The 15,022-nt window shown below is 37.0% G+C and overlaps 1 protein-coding gene across 2 annotated transcripts; it reads left to right on the top strand.

Annotated features, from left to right (window-relative positions):
* Positions 1-11,885: 11,885 nt before the first annotated feature.
* On the top strand, positions 11,886-14,659 carry LOC133734727 (uncharacterized). Of its 2 annotated transcripts, none has more exons than XM_062162339.1 (5): positions 11,886-11,998; positions 12,558-12,813; positions 13,626-13,757; positions 13,842-13,958; positions 14,125-14,659. In XM_062162339.1, exons 1-5 carry the CDS (start codon positions 11,898-11,900, stop codon positions 14,467-14,469), a joined length of 951 nt encoding a protein of 316 aa, XP_062018323.1. In that variant the 5' UTR covers positions 11,886-11,897; the 3' UTR covers positions 14,470-14,659. The 2 variants fall into 2 exon arrangements, with proteins under 2 accessions (XP_062018323.1, XP_062018322.1); XM_062162338.1 differs by having other exon boundaries at positions 11,890-11,998; positions 12,555-12,813.
* Positions 14,660-15,022: the final 363 nt, after the last annotated feature.

Consider the following 15,022-nt stretch of genomic DNA (forward strand, 5'->3'; position numbering starts at 1 on the left):
GACCAAGTGAGGTCTTGTATGATCTTTGATCACAGGAATATATCTTCCTTTCCTCTAAAAAAAAAAAAGCTAGTTGATCCAAAAAAATCAACATTATAACATTTGACAGAATTTCGATAATGTACAAAAGTCTAAGACAAAAAAACATACCTACTCAAATTTTATCATGCGCTCTTGAATAGAACAATTTATTATTATTATTATTTTTTTTTTTAGAAATAGATAATTTCATTAACTTATTCATGGCCAGAAGGCACGTACATCATATGCTGTCTTACACCAAATAAAACCTAGATGGTCTAAGCTACCAAACACATGACAGGTAATCCTCACTGTGAACAAAGTGAGCACAATATTTAGACCTGGCCATATGAAGGCAAATCTAACACTACCTAAATCCTTGCTAGAGTAATCCTAATCACCTAGAGACCTCAATTGGTGTATAATTAGAGAAACTAAACTTAAATAGCAATAGACTTGAAGCTTCAAATGCTAGGTATCGAACAAAGAAAGCTTAGAGCTTTCCTTTGCCCTTATTCTTAGGGCTAACCTCCTGAACAGTAACATTAGTAGGATAAGTGAGATGCAAAGGAGCCTCACTCACCTTCTTTTGAGGACGAGGATTCTTATTCTTGTTCTGAAGAGGGCTTCCAACCTTCTTCTTCAGAATTCCTTGCTCGCTCTCTTTGTCAGCTTCAACCAAACTAAGAGCATTTGCTTGAAGAGTAAGAAGCTTACCACCCAGGGTTGTTTTAAACTTCTTTGGGGAGGGAGTACAACCTCCATTCCTGCTTCTTATCTCGTAAACCTTAGGTTCCATCTGCACAACCTCAGTAGGAGGAATGGAATCCGAAACACCATCCATGGAGGCCGAGCCCGAGGCCGAGCCCGAGGCCTCCACATCAATCATAGTCTCCGATGGCTGCTGCATAGCAGGAGGCTCACATGACTCCTCCTCAGCTATGCCTTGCACGGTAACAGCAGAAGGATCCCAACCTGCTGGCGATCTCTCCAACCTTTGAATGACAGGTTTCTTCTTCTTTAGCAAAGCAGAAGAAGGCAAAGGTAATTCAATGCTAGCTTGGGCTGAGAAAGAGAAGGCAACACCAGCAGTAGAAGGGCCACCAAAATGCAAAACCCTAGGAGTAGAGATTGACGCATTAGATTCCTCACACTTGACCCCAAAATGAGTAATCAAGCCGCATTGAGAGCACCTACCCTTGAGATGTTCAAACTGAAACTTCAAAATAGGCTCAGTCCTTACTACCAGGAAAATCTTGCATTCAAAGAGAATGGGTTTAGAGATATCATGCAAGAAGAAGATGCGAATTCATTTCCGGAACTCTTTCTTAATCATAATCCAAAAACCCTCCCAAGAGATTCCCAATGAGGATAAAATTATCAGGTTCTTCATACAGCGGAGGGATAGAACATAAAATCTTTAATTATTGAATATGTATCATAATTCTTAACTACCTCTTTTTCTGACATAATATATCCAAAAAAAGCAAGCTTTTTATGTACGTATACCTCTTAAAGCAGAATAAAAAATAGGACTGATTTCAGTTTACCCCCCTGAGGTTAGGGGTCGTCATCATGTTAGTCCCTCTAGTTTCAATTTAATCATGTTAGTCCCTGTACTCTCAAATTTCATCATCCGTGTCCAATTTCTACTATTCCGTCCAATTTGGACCGTTAAGTCTGACTTTTGAGGGCTAAAATGATCATTTCAAGACAAAAAAAAAACTAACAAAAAAATATATATATATTTTTTTTTTTTTCGTTTTTTTTTTTTTTTGCATTTTTTTTCTGTTTTTTTTTTTCTTCGCTTATTATTATTATTATTTTTTTATAATTTTGTCTTCAACCTATATACCACAAGTTATAATAGGTTTATAAAAACAAAAAAAAAAACTCTAGGTAGTTAAAAAGCCACTCGTTGGTCTACGATATTTGTGATATATCTCCGATAAAGCGAAGAATTTTAGGATATATCTGTAAAATATAATAGGTTTATAAAGTGAAGAATTTTAAGATATCCTCAATAAAGTGAAGAAATATCTATAAAATATGATTAAAAAAATAAATACAGATATTTCTTCACTTTATTGGGGATATATCCTAAAATTCTTCGCTTTATCGGAGATGTTCCACAAATATCGTAGACCAGCGAACGAAGAATTTTAGGATATATCCCCAATAAAGTGAAGAAATATCTGTATTTATTTTTTTAATCATATTTTACAAATATTTCTTCACTTTATTGGGGATATATCCTATTATTCTTCACTTTATAAACCTATTATATTTTATAGATATATTTTACAAATATATCCTAAAATTTTTCACTGTATCGGAGATATATCACAAATATCGTAGACCAGCGAGCGACTTTTTAACCACCTAGAGTATTTTTTTTTTTTTATAAACCTATTATAACTTGTGGTGTATAGGTTGAAGAAAAAATTTATAAAAATAAAAAAATAAAAAATAAACACCTAGAGTATTTTTTGTTTTTGTTTTTATAAACCTATTATAACTTGTGGTATATCTCCGATAAAGCGAAGAATTTTAGGATATATCCCCAATAAAGTGAAGAAATATCTGTATTTATTTTTTTAATAATATTTTACATATATTTCTTCACTTTGTTGGGGATATATCCTATTATTCTTCACTTTATAAACCTATTATATTTTATAAATATATTTTACAGATATATCCTAAAATTTTTCGCTTTATCGGAGATATATCACAAATATCGTAGACCAGCGAGGGGCTTTTTAACCACCTAGAGTATTTTTTTTTGTTTTTATAAACCTATTATAACTTGTGGTGTATAGGTTGAAGACAAAATTATAAAATAATAATAATAATAATAATAAGCGAAGAAAAAGAAAAAAAAAACAAGAAAAAAAAAATGCAAAAAAAAAAAAAAACGAAAAAAAGAAAAAAAAATATTTTTTTTTATAGTTTTTTTTTTGTCTTGAAATGACCATTTTAGCCCTCAAAAGTCAGACTTAACGGTCCAAATTGGACGGAATAGTAGAAATTGGACACGGATGATGAAATTTGAGAGTACAGGGACTAACATGATTAAATTGAAACTAGAGGGACTAACATGATGACGACCCCTAACCTCAGGGGGGTAAACTGAAATTAGTCCTAAAAAATAAAATACAATTAGATACTTCAAGCAAAGAAATAACATATATATGACCCAAAAAAAAATTTAACAGGGCTAAGTTTAGAAATTTGGGTGGGCTACTTTTTAATATTTAATTTTTTAAACTAAAATTAAGCTACAAATTAATGTTTCTTTTCAATATTTGGGATGAGCTACAGCCCACTGGAGCCCGTATGGAGCTATGCCTTTGCTTGTGACATCACAATTGGAGGCAATTTTGAGATTTGGACGGGGGTGATGAAAATTAGAAGTGTAGGGATGATCGTGATTAAAAAAAAATCAGGGACTAAACTGATATTTGACCCAAAGTTAGAAGAGATAAACTAAATTTAGTCCTTATTTGAATCTCTTTGTACCTATCAGATACGTACTAGGCTTCCCTCGTCTTCTTCAGGTCTAAGAATCTGATTCTAACATTTGAGAAGATCGAGATGCTCATACTAAGACCTCTAGGCCTGAAGTTAAGAAGGCTAGCTAAATTATTAACAACTGCTACTGGAGAGAATGTGGTAATATGTAGTGGGAAGTGGGAATTAATTTATTACTCTGAAATATCCATATGGAGAAGAAGAACCAGGATATAATTAAAAATCACTTCTTTTGATTTACTCCTCTCTTACTTTTATTTTTTGAGGAACTTTTAATTAATTCTAGGCTATCTCATTCAAGGTTCGAAAAATCGCTAGGCGGTGGGCTGGGGAGGAGCGCCCAGGCGGCTAGGCGGGTGCCTAGGCGGCGCCTAGGCGGTTTTGTATTTTTTAATTTTTATAGCTTTTATTTATGTAATTAAAAATATTCAAAGACTCAAAGAGTAATAAAATTGCACCTAGAAATTTAGAATATTTAAATTTTAAGAGAGTCCTAACTCCTAATTCCTAATTCCTAAATAAGCATACATAGAGTTAAAGACTAAAGTGATAAAATTGCACCTAGAATATTCAAATTTTAAGAGAGTCCTAAATAAGCATACATAAAGAGTTAAAAGAGTAAAGTGATAAAACAATTGCAAGCCTAAATGGGTCTCTAACTCTTCTTCTCCATATCCATCCAAGACTCCTTCGTTATTGGACTCAACTTACACTTCAACTTGTCTAAGTTGTTTGGATCCGCCAATACCGCAAACTCCCATCCAACATCGGTTGACCCACGCCTCAATGATCTATCCACTTCATGAGTAGCATTAGATCCTCCGGAAGATGTCATCCTATTTTACCCTATTAATAAACAAACAATGAAATAAATAAAACAAAAACAATAAAACAAATAATAAACAAACAGAATAACAGATTTAGAAGCAATATTATCATAGTTGAGCCCCCAAATTGAAATTTGCAAAGTCACAGTCAGTGGAGTCCCCTAGTTCAGGAATCAGCATATAGCAATATATGAAATCTGATATGAAATCTCTTCACTAACCAGTAGCTGCAGCACAAAATAATAGACTGATATGAAATCTCTTCATATTCACAACAACAACTTAAATGGTTCCGGGTACGGTGCTTCAATTAGCCAAAAAAAAAAAAAGACAGTGTGTGCTTGAAAAGGAAGATCAAAACTCCAGTTCTTAGTTTCTTACAATTCACAGATCAAAATATATTACAGTTCCCATATGAGACTAGCAGAGTAACGATGTCAAAGAGTAACAAATCAGATTTAGAACTCAAGAAAATTGATTATCAAACATTCAAACCCAGTTACCCAGAATCCCAAATTATCACTTTTCTAGTTTTCTCATATCAGAAATTCAGAATACAGAACAAATGAACAATGAATACAGAACATTCAAACCCAGTTACCCAGTTACATCAATATTCTGAAACTGTAAAATTGAGCTTAGCCCAGCTCAAATCAGCTACTCCATACACTCTTCTACGGTTCTACCATATAATTAAACCAATCAAATTTTCAAACTTTTCTTTCACTTTTCTTCCAAAACAATCAAAAGTTCACTTTTTTCTTTCATCAATCAAATTCCATAGCAAAACACAATTTCTGAGATTAAAGATAAGAAGTTAAGAACTTACGGAGCAGAGGAAGTCTGAGGTGGTGGAGCACAGGCGCAATGGAGCTTCGGTGGCCGATAGAAGCTACGGTGGCTCTGGGGGAGCTGCGATGTCTTGGGTGAGCTGCGGTGGCTCGGGGAGCTGCGGTGGAAGCGTGGAGAAGAGCTGCGGTAGAGGAGTGAAGCAGAGCTGCGGTGGAGGCGTGGAGAAGAGCTGCGGTGGCTTGGGGAGCTGCGGTGGAAGCGTGGAGAAGAGTTGCGGTGGAGGAGTGAAGCAGAGCTGCGGCTTGATTTTGGGATCGAATGATTTGGGAATAAGGATCGAAAGCTGCGGTCTGCTTTAGGTTTACGTTTGCAAAGACATGAAAAAAAAAATAGGAAAACCGCCTAGACGCCCGAACTGCCCAGAACGCCCAGGCGGGCGCGCAGGCCGCCTAGGCGGCCGCCTAATGCCGCCGATTACCTATTACTCGCCTCGGCCACTCGCCGCCCAGCGCCTAGGCGGCCGTTTTTTAGAACACTGATCTCATTAGAGTCTTTCTATTGGAACCTCTAAATTTACTCACTTGATCTCTATGCTTTTTACACCTCCTATCAAATTTTCAAATACTAAATTTACTCATTAAACCTCACTAAAGTTCCTCAAATAACCTCACTCATATAATTTACAAACAAACTAAGATCTTTATAATAAAAAACTTAGTCATTTCAATGATTTAATTACTCTATAAATCTTAATTACATCTCCATTCTTTAATCAGACAACATAAATCTCTTATCCAATAAAAAAAATCAAACACAAGGTATTGAGTTTTAAAAATTAATAAAAATAAAATAACATGAACTATTATGTGATTTTTTTATTTACTTTTTCTTTTTTAGCTGTGCAAAAAAAAAATTAATCATTTTTTCTTAATGTTTCTCTATTTTCTATACCTCATGATTAATTATTTAAATATTTTTTTATTTAATTTTATTTCCTAGCTCTGTTTTTTTTTCTTCTTCTTTTTGCAAATATAATGGATAGATTTAGATTTAGGTCATAATACAATTTATTTTGTTCTCCCTGACCAATATGCGTTCAATATGCATATCATACATTTTTATCTTAATCATAGTTTTATTTCTTATTAAATATATATGAATGCTTTAATGAGTATGTAGTGAAATTGAAAAATGAAAATAGATAGAGAAAATAATAAAGAATGCAATCTAATATTATTGAATTGGAAAGTCTAGAGAAAATAAATATAACAATTTTTTTGGTATAATTATTGTCCTTAATAGTCATTTTATAGTAGGTTATATATGTAATTTAATAATTCATAATAGAGTGAGGTCAAGTGAGCAGATTTGGAGGTCCCAATAGAAACTATCATCTCATTATGTTGCTTTTAAGGTGTTTAATCTCCTATATGTGTTCTTTGCTTGCTACTTTGATATGTTGTTATGCCCCATATCTAAACTTACCTGTTTACTAGTCATTTGGACGGTAAACGACAATTATCTTCACTTTTACCTTCGTTTTGATGCTTTGAGGGGCGTTAAAAGCTTACTTTTCCTTCGACTCAGGTTTTGAGGAAATTTTCTTCAGGAACGTTGTAGAGCATGTTAAACCGAGTTCGTAGACACGAAGCACGCTAAAATCGGAGTTGTAACAAAGAAGTGATAAGGGTTTCAAGTCAGTTTTGTAATTATGCTGAAATCGTGTTGCATAAATGGCAGGTCAAACTTTCCATTTCAGCAAAGTGACCCAAATTTTCAGATTTTCCCATTCTCACCGCTGTAGCTTTCTGGTGTTGCCACCATCTCCTCCGGCCACATATGGCCATGAATTTGGTATTAGTCTCTTTGTCTTGAAATGACCTATCTAACCATATGTGTTTTGCAACCTCTTACTCACCATACGCGAAGAATCGAAGAAAATAAGGTACGACGTTTTTCTGTCATATTTCTCAAATTCTGGCCAACTCCGGCCAAATTAGACATTGAGACTAACTGGGCTTTGTTCGTTTGACATCTTCGACAAACCCTTCAAGTTTTACATCTCTATTCGACCCGAGGAAGACGAATTTCTAATTTGAGCGATTTCGGCTCCAAATCCTCCCCAAACCCTTTCGAGGTAAATTCCGGCTTCTACACTTAAAATTGGACTTTGTTGTAGTTGAAAAAGTTGTTGGGGATGATGAGAGGAACATGTTGATGTAATTTGGTGACCCAATTCAGGGTTGGAGTTGGCGGCGCGTGGGGGCCAGTCAAGCCATTTCTGGTGTTCTAGTTTTGCCTTTTGGGTAGAGCTTATCGTTATGAGCATGTGGATGTAGTTTGGTTGTCAGATGATGAACTTTGGGATCGATAGGAATTTCTCACTGTTACCCCCATGAGATACCCCGACAGACAGACTAGAGCTCTAACTGATCGTAACTAATAACCCGGCCAAATGCTTGGTTTTTGATAATATGCCATGGTCACATTCGTGACCCCCGATCACAATTTGTGATCCCCGATCCTCAACTCTCAGGTCTTTGGATCCCCGGTATAAATACCAACACATTTAAAGGAGTCGCATTGGACCCAAAATGTTACCTGAATCTAAAGTAAAAGATTCTCTGTAATAGATCTCTATCAATTACTCCCGGTACAAAGACCAAAACATTAATTAAGCAAGTCATAATAGACCCAAAATGCTACCTGAATCTAAAGTATAAGATTCCCCATAATTGATCAATATCAATTACTCTCGGTACAAAGACCAAAACATTAAGCAAGTCACAATGGACCCAAAATGTTACCCGAATCTAAAATAAAAGATTTTCCGTAATTGATCCCTAGCTATCAATTACTCCCGGTACAAGGACCTAACATTTAAATAAGTCACCGATGACCTAAAAATGTTCCACAATACACAACACTTTTCAAAACAATAGAAATCAACCATTTCCACAATTTATAGAATAGTCAACCCAAAACCAATAATATGAACCCTATCACAAATATTGCTTTCAATATATATATATATATATATATATATATATATATGTGTGGTCATTTACTCTGAAATGCCACTAATACCAACTATAGTTTGCAGTTAAATAAATAACTCCCAAGACGATAAGGTAAACCCGTTCGTAAATGAACATTGTGAGATTACTCAGCTCTGAATCCCGCTGCATCTTCTATACAGAACAGAGATAACACACCCACAAATTATCCGTCCAAGAATATTTCGTCAAGTATCTAGTCACATACGGTCACATTTCAGTACTCGAAACACAAAGCGATTAAAGTTTGAATCCCCAATCGAACTACAACCCGAAAGTAACGCCAATCGAGGCAGAACTTCATCTGAGATCAGCCAAAGTCTCCGGAATACTTCTACAATTGATATGACAAAACTACAGGTCGATCGAAAGGCCAGATCCTCACGGATCGATAACCGAGACAATCAAAAACAATAAAAACCCTAACAAATTCATACGATCTCCAAAACTTACGTATATATATCAAAATGTTCGTATTGACGAGTAGATGATATATAAAACCAGAAACTGCCCTGAGATGGTCGGAAAGGCCGCCAAGCGCCGCCACAAGCAGTGGCGCACTGCCGCCGGCCAAACTCTAAACCAGCAAGATCCAACCATCCAAATTAGAGTTTATACTACGAGGATCAACTTTAATACCTGAGGTTTTGGCCAGTTTGGCCTAGATTGGCCGGAATCAAGCTGACAAGCCAAAATCCACTGTTCACCACGAGTTGACTATGCTTCGGTGCGAATCGTCCAAAACAACCACCATGGATCGAACAAGGAAGCTCCCAAAAGAAGAACAAGACCGATTTCGTGCTCGGCCGTTGGCGGAGTTAAGATTTCCGGTCTGGTCCGATTGTTCCTAACTTCGCCACCTCGATGCGTCGCCATGGGTGAGAATCAGTGCAAGTCACCACCACAGGGAGGAAGGGGAGGCTAGTCTGGGTCGATCTGGGCGAGCCCCGTCGCCAGAGGTGGCCGGAGTTGGCTGAAAAAATCAGGTCGGGTCGGTCGGGTCAGTCGTTTAGTTGAGAGAGAAAGGTCTCCAGAAATTTCTAAAAACTCGGACCAAAAAGGAAAAATGAGGATTTTGGGCATTTTTCTCTATTTATACAAAATTTCTAAAAATGAAAATAACTTCCGCTGACCATAACTTTTTCATACGAACTCAGATTTTCGTGTTCCATATATCCATGAACTCGTATCGACGTGCTCTATGAATTTTGTGAAGGGAGTTTAAGTTTTCGGAGAAACCCAACGAATAAAAAATCAACCCTTTGATCCTTGAAAGTAAAACGTTTCGAGTAATTATTCGCCCGAAATACTTTCACATCATCCTTGAACCACGTACTCATACCAACGACCACTGAATAAATTCAGAAAAAATGTCAGGAATTAATACGAATTTTCAGGGTATTACAGCTGGCTTACGACTCTCCTATGCGTAAGTCAAGCACTTGTAACAATGTTGATAGAGTAGGAGTAGTGAAAAGTGGTGGCTTACCTTGAATGAGAGGAGAGGCATGTATTTATAATGTTAGGTTTGGACTTGTCACCCTTCCCTTTGCCATGTGGGCCTAGGTGTGGCCTATCAAAGTTGGGAATGTGAGGCTAGCATAAGTTTGGCTTTGACCTAGCCTACCTTGTAGAGTTAGGACCCAAGCCTCTTCCAGTGGCCAGTTGGTTATGTTCTTCTGGTGTTTATGCTCGATATGCATATGATATAAACACCAGGTAAGTAAACATGCCAATAGATTTCAAATTCTAAGTTATGGACATTAATTAATGAACAAGGTTTTTGTTTTGGGAAAATGGTCCGTACGGTACCCCACCTTTGCCTCCTTATAACTTTCGGTACCTCAGCTTTAAAAAATATCAATACGGTACCTAAGGTTCTGACCCTGACCGAACTTTGGTGCCTAGAGCCGTTAGCTCCGTTACGGCGTTTGCCAAATGGCAATTTTAAACTTAAAATGACCAATTTACCCTTTACTCTTTTTTTTCTTATTTATTCTTTTTATATAATAAAAAAAATAACAAAAGAAATTTTTTTTTTTTTACATGAATGCAAAAGATTGTTCATCATCACTTTCTCCTTGCTTATCAGTTCTTCTTTCTTACTTCTTCATTTCAATCATCCTTAATTGAGAGCCAGCAACAACAACAAACCATCTTGCCCCACCTCAACTTTGAACCATCTTCTTCAAGTTTCAGTCAACAGAGAGATTCCATACACACTTTATAGAGGCCAACCCAAATCATCAAATTTCAAACCTCTTCTTATCTTTCTAGGCCTTTCTGGGCTTCTTTTCTCCTGTGCTTTTCTGGGGGTTTTCTTCCCCAATTTGGTTCCAATCTCGTCCCACCTAGTTGACTTGAGACTAAAGAAAAATCAAAACCCATTTCCTTCTTTTTGAGACCCTCATTCAGAACATCCACAACCAAATCCACACCCCCATTTTCAACAATCACAGCTTTCCCTTTTGAATGCTTCGACATATTCAACAACCCTGCAACTACATTCTCTTGAGTCTTCGAATCTGCAGAAGCCAACAGCTTCAACAAATACGGCACCACTCCAGCTTCCACCAAACAAGACCTATTAAAAATGCTCGTTTTAGAAAGAAGCCGAATCTCAAAAGCAACCTTATTCGATCCAATCCCAACACTTCCACTGACAAACTCCACCACCATTTTCATAGCTCCCTCAGCTGCCAAGCTACCTGCAACTGCACTCCTCCCAATGTCGTGATTCCGACAACAGGAATAGCCAAACAGAATCCCATTCTCATTGCAGTACTGCTGAATCAACCTCTTCAATGCCAAATTAGGCACCACCTCCATGTTCTTCGTTTTCTCCCCTGTTTCTAGACAAATCGGCTTTCCATCTCTGAACCACTTCGTAATGGAGCTCCGATCGTAGCTGTGACCCATCCCGATCGTCACCGGATCGGTCAGATTCAAGACCCAAAACTGATTCGCAACCCGCTCCGAATTCATTAGCATCCATAGCCGGGCGTCGTCCCGGGTACAGTCTTCCAGCAAGTACTGAACCTTCTGGAAAGCCAAATGGACCTCCGAGAAGCTCAAAACAGTCGAATCTGAAAGACCTGGAGGCCCAGCCTGGATCTCTTCCAAAAAAGCCCGAATGAAATCTGTAAAAGGAAGTTTGGAGACTTATGGTTCTATAATTTTTGAAAGTTTCCAGATTTCATGAGAAAAATGACAGAGAGAGAGAGAGACTTAAGGTCCCTATTCTTTCTTCTGGATTTCATGATTTGCAGAAAGAGGAAGATGAACAGAAACATAAAGATTGATTTTAAGATTTTATTCAAAAAAAAAAAAAAATTGAGTTGAGACATGAATAGACAAAAATACCCTTCATAAATTGCCAGCTGGCGGACGCCGTAACGAACCTAACGGCTCTAGGTACCAAAATTCGGTCGGGGTCAGAACCTTAAGTACCGTATTGATATTTTTTAAAGCTGAGGTACCGAAAGTTATAAGGAGGCAAATATGAGGTACCGTACGGACAATTTTCTCTTTTGTTTTTTGAACAGTTATTGATGAACAAAATGAACGGTACGTGATAGATGACTCAATTAGTGGGCCCTGAATCAAAAGCCCACATTAACCGGCCTATGTCACTCTCACAGGCTCACATCTCATGAAGAGGGAAGAAATGTCTTCCGATACAAATATTCGTCTTTTCCGATTCCCTTCACAAAATCCACATCCTTCTTCTCCACTCTGCCGTTCCAATCGCAACTTGTTTTTAGCCAGGTTAGGGGTTTGTAATCTTTGCCTCTCTTTCGTGCTGCTAACCTTTTATTTTAGGGTTTTTTGGTCAAAATTTGTTAACTCGGTTTGATTTGTAACAATTGGTTGTGAACGAAATTAACAGGCATTGCAATTGGTTTTCAGGGTTTAATTTAGGATTTTTGGTATTACCTATAGTATTCACTTAATTCGTCCATGACTTGGCTTAGGATTGGTAATGTGACGGGCGTTTGAATTTTGATGAAATAGTGCTGAATTTATGTGTTTCGGTATATATTGTAACTTTTTATTTACACTATTTATTGGATTTAACATGAAGATGATCAACCATTTATTTTCTGGTATAATAATCAGAGTGCCTTTTATGCAAACGAAACATTTTATGTGCAGGCTCGTTTGGAATTTTCGAGTGTTGTAGATTTTGTGAAAGCATGCTTATCTAAAACTGATGAAAACCCAACTTTAATTATTTATGTTAGTTGGGAAGTTCTTGTTTGGATTGAATTTTGCAGCTCTTCTTCCAAGTCACGTCTTTGACAGTAATGCTGAATTTTTTTAGTAGAGATTTGCAAATGGGACTACAAGAAGGACCAGATAGATTCAAGAAACAACAAGAGCAGTGCCAGTCAACCCGTATCAGCATTGCCTCTAACAATAGGGCCACAGAAACTCCAAAAGCTGTGTCTGCGGCAGCTGCTAGGGTTCCTGCTCCATCTGTCAAATTTTCAGATAATACGGAGAGACTCCAACACATTCACAGCATACGGAATGCTCCTGATGGAGCTCAGGTCAAGCGTGTTATAGACCTGCTGCTGAAGGTTCAAATTTCCCTATCTTTGCTTGATGCAAATTATAAGTATATCTTTATAGGAAGTAGCAGTCCAGGCCTTTGCCAAGTAGATTGCTAGGGCTAAAAATAGAGGATCTGTGGGAATTAGATCCTCTACTTGTAACTTTTGTGCTAGGATATTTTAGGATCAAGGCTGTGCTTTATACACCCAATATTGTTTTGTTTTATTCCCCTATCTAATTGGCTAGGAATAAAAGTCAAGAAAATCCTATGATATGTTTTAAGTAATCTAGCTATGTATTAAAGGCTGAGGGCTATGAACTCATTGGTTGTGTACTCACCCAAAAAGTATAATGAATTCATGTTTTTGGTTTTCGTCCCCTATTTAATTGGCTAGGACTAGAAGTCTAGAAGTCCTAGCATCAAAATCGAACCGGATGATCCAAGTGCTTAATTCTGATATATATTAGATGCCAATAATACAGTTTCTCTGGTTGATGTGGGGAGAAGTGCTTTTCTATTTCCAATTGTTTCAATCGAAGCAATTTTTGGGTGAAATATTAACTCTGCAATAAAGCAAATTAAGATTTCTTCAGTTGGAGTAATTAGAATTTCATCAAAGCTGCTATAATTGGAACAGTCCGGTCTGGGAATGATAGCTAGCTGGTAGAAGTAGCATGTTATTTTCCTTTTACACCTATTATACTCCATTCTTTTCCATGATCCTTTTCCTATGCCTTTTTCTCTATCTTGCTTTGATTTTCTTAGTTCAACAGAGATGTGCTAAATTTTCTTTGATCATAAGAAGGACTCACCATCTATGTTTAAACTCTTTTGCAGACAAGGCAGGCTTTCACGCCGGAGGGAATTTATGAAAATTGTTATGTTGATGTGAACCACAATGAAACTGTCTTCAAGTGTCTGACAGATAACCCAAAAGTTCACTATGATGGGAAATGCTTCTCTTATAAGGTAACTCTATTTTTATGGTATTTGAAGTACAATAGCCTTGTTCTTCTCCATGAAGATAACATTCGCTTCTACTTTTATCTGTAGTCCAAGCATGCCGTGAAGGACAGAAGTCAAGTACTGTCCTTAGTACAGAAATTTCCGGAGGGCATACCTGTGATTGATCTCAAGGATGCATACCCTAGCGCAATGGAGGACTTGCAGGTATGTTGATCTCAATAACCTCAATACTACTTCTTCTATTATTCATGCTTTGGAAAAGACTATGCAACTCATATTCATCCAAGCTATACTAGTATACTATCGTAATTTATATTCTTTCTGGATTACTTCTTTTGCAATGAGGTTTTAAAAAGGTAATACTTTCTAGGCTCTAAAAGCTGCTGGTGACATCTGGCTTCTCTCAAGCTTCAATGCGCAAGAGGATATAGCTTATCCGAATGACCCTAAGTTGCCCCGCATCAAGGTTGATGTTGACCTTAAAAAGTGCTTCAGGAAAATAGAATTGCCTAGCAATATGGTTGACATTGAGAAGTATCTCGAGAAGAATGGGATGAAGCCTGCTACAGACTCCGCAAGGAGGAGTGTTATGGTCCAGAGTCTAGTTGGGTCTTCTAATTGCAAGGAGAAGAAGAAGAAGAAGCCTGAGATCAGCAAGAGGACCAAGCTAACCAATGCCCATCTTCCTGAGCTTTTCGAGAACTGGAAAAACTAGGTGAAGCCATCATAGGAATGTCGACATTGCACTAGTCTTGGAGCTACATGATCTTTTGGAAACTTGCAAGTTGCATAGAATAAGTTCATAGAAAGTGTAAATTCTGTCCGGCCTGTAAAACCAAATGCTAATTGTTTCTGGTAGTTAATGTGATTAAATTGTCTTTATTAACTTTGAGTGATTCCCAGAACAAAAGAGAACTATGATTTGGAGATCGAATTATTTGCTCATAAGTCATAACTAAACTAGTCTAGCAAACCCAAATCCTCTAGCTGAACTGCTGAAGTATATATCTAATTAATCACATAACTATAATCATCCAAGACATTGTCCAAAGCGATTGTAGGGTTTCAAAAGAGGGGTCCATTTGAATTGAAACTAATGTGAAAGAAATTCAAAAGCACAGGAAGATAGATTTTCTTGAAAAAGGAGAAATGAGTCTGCCTGAGTGTTTGGGTAACACAGTCGAGAAGAAGCGGAGATGAAAAATATTACATATTTCTAAAACTGAACAAAAATAAATATACATATTCAATAATTCTATCATAGGAGA

This window comes from Rosa rugosa, chromosome 2, assembly GCF_958449725.1.
Source record: "Rosa rugosa chromosome 2, drRosRugo1.1, whole genome shotgun sequence".
In the NCBI taxonomy this organism is placed as follows: Eukaryota; Viridiplantae; Streptophyta; class Magnoliopsida; order Rosales; family Rosaceae; genus Rosa; species Rosa rugosa.

Bases quoted from the DNA above. Each gene is read 5' to 3' on its own strand.
- LOC133734727 (XM_062162338.1), top strand. From the start codon at position 11,898: ATGTCTTCCGATACAAATATTCGTCTTTTCCGATTCCCTTCACAAAAT. The intron at 12,814-13,625 runs GTTCAAATTTCC...ACTCTTTTGCAG, and splicing joins TTATAGACCTGCTGCTGAAG to ACAAGGCAGGCTTTCACGCC. The intron at 13,758-13,841 runs GTAACTCTATTT...TTTTATCTGTAG, and splicing joins GGAAATGCTTCTCTTATAAG to TCCAAGCATGCCGTGAAGGA.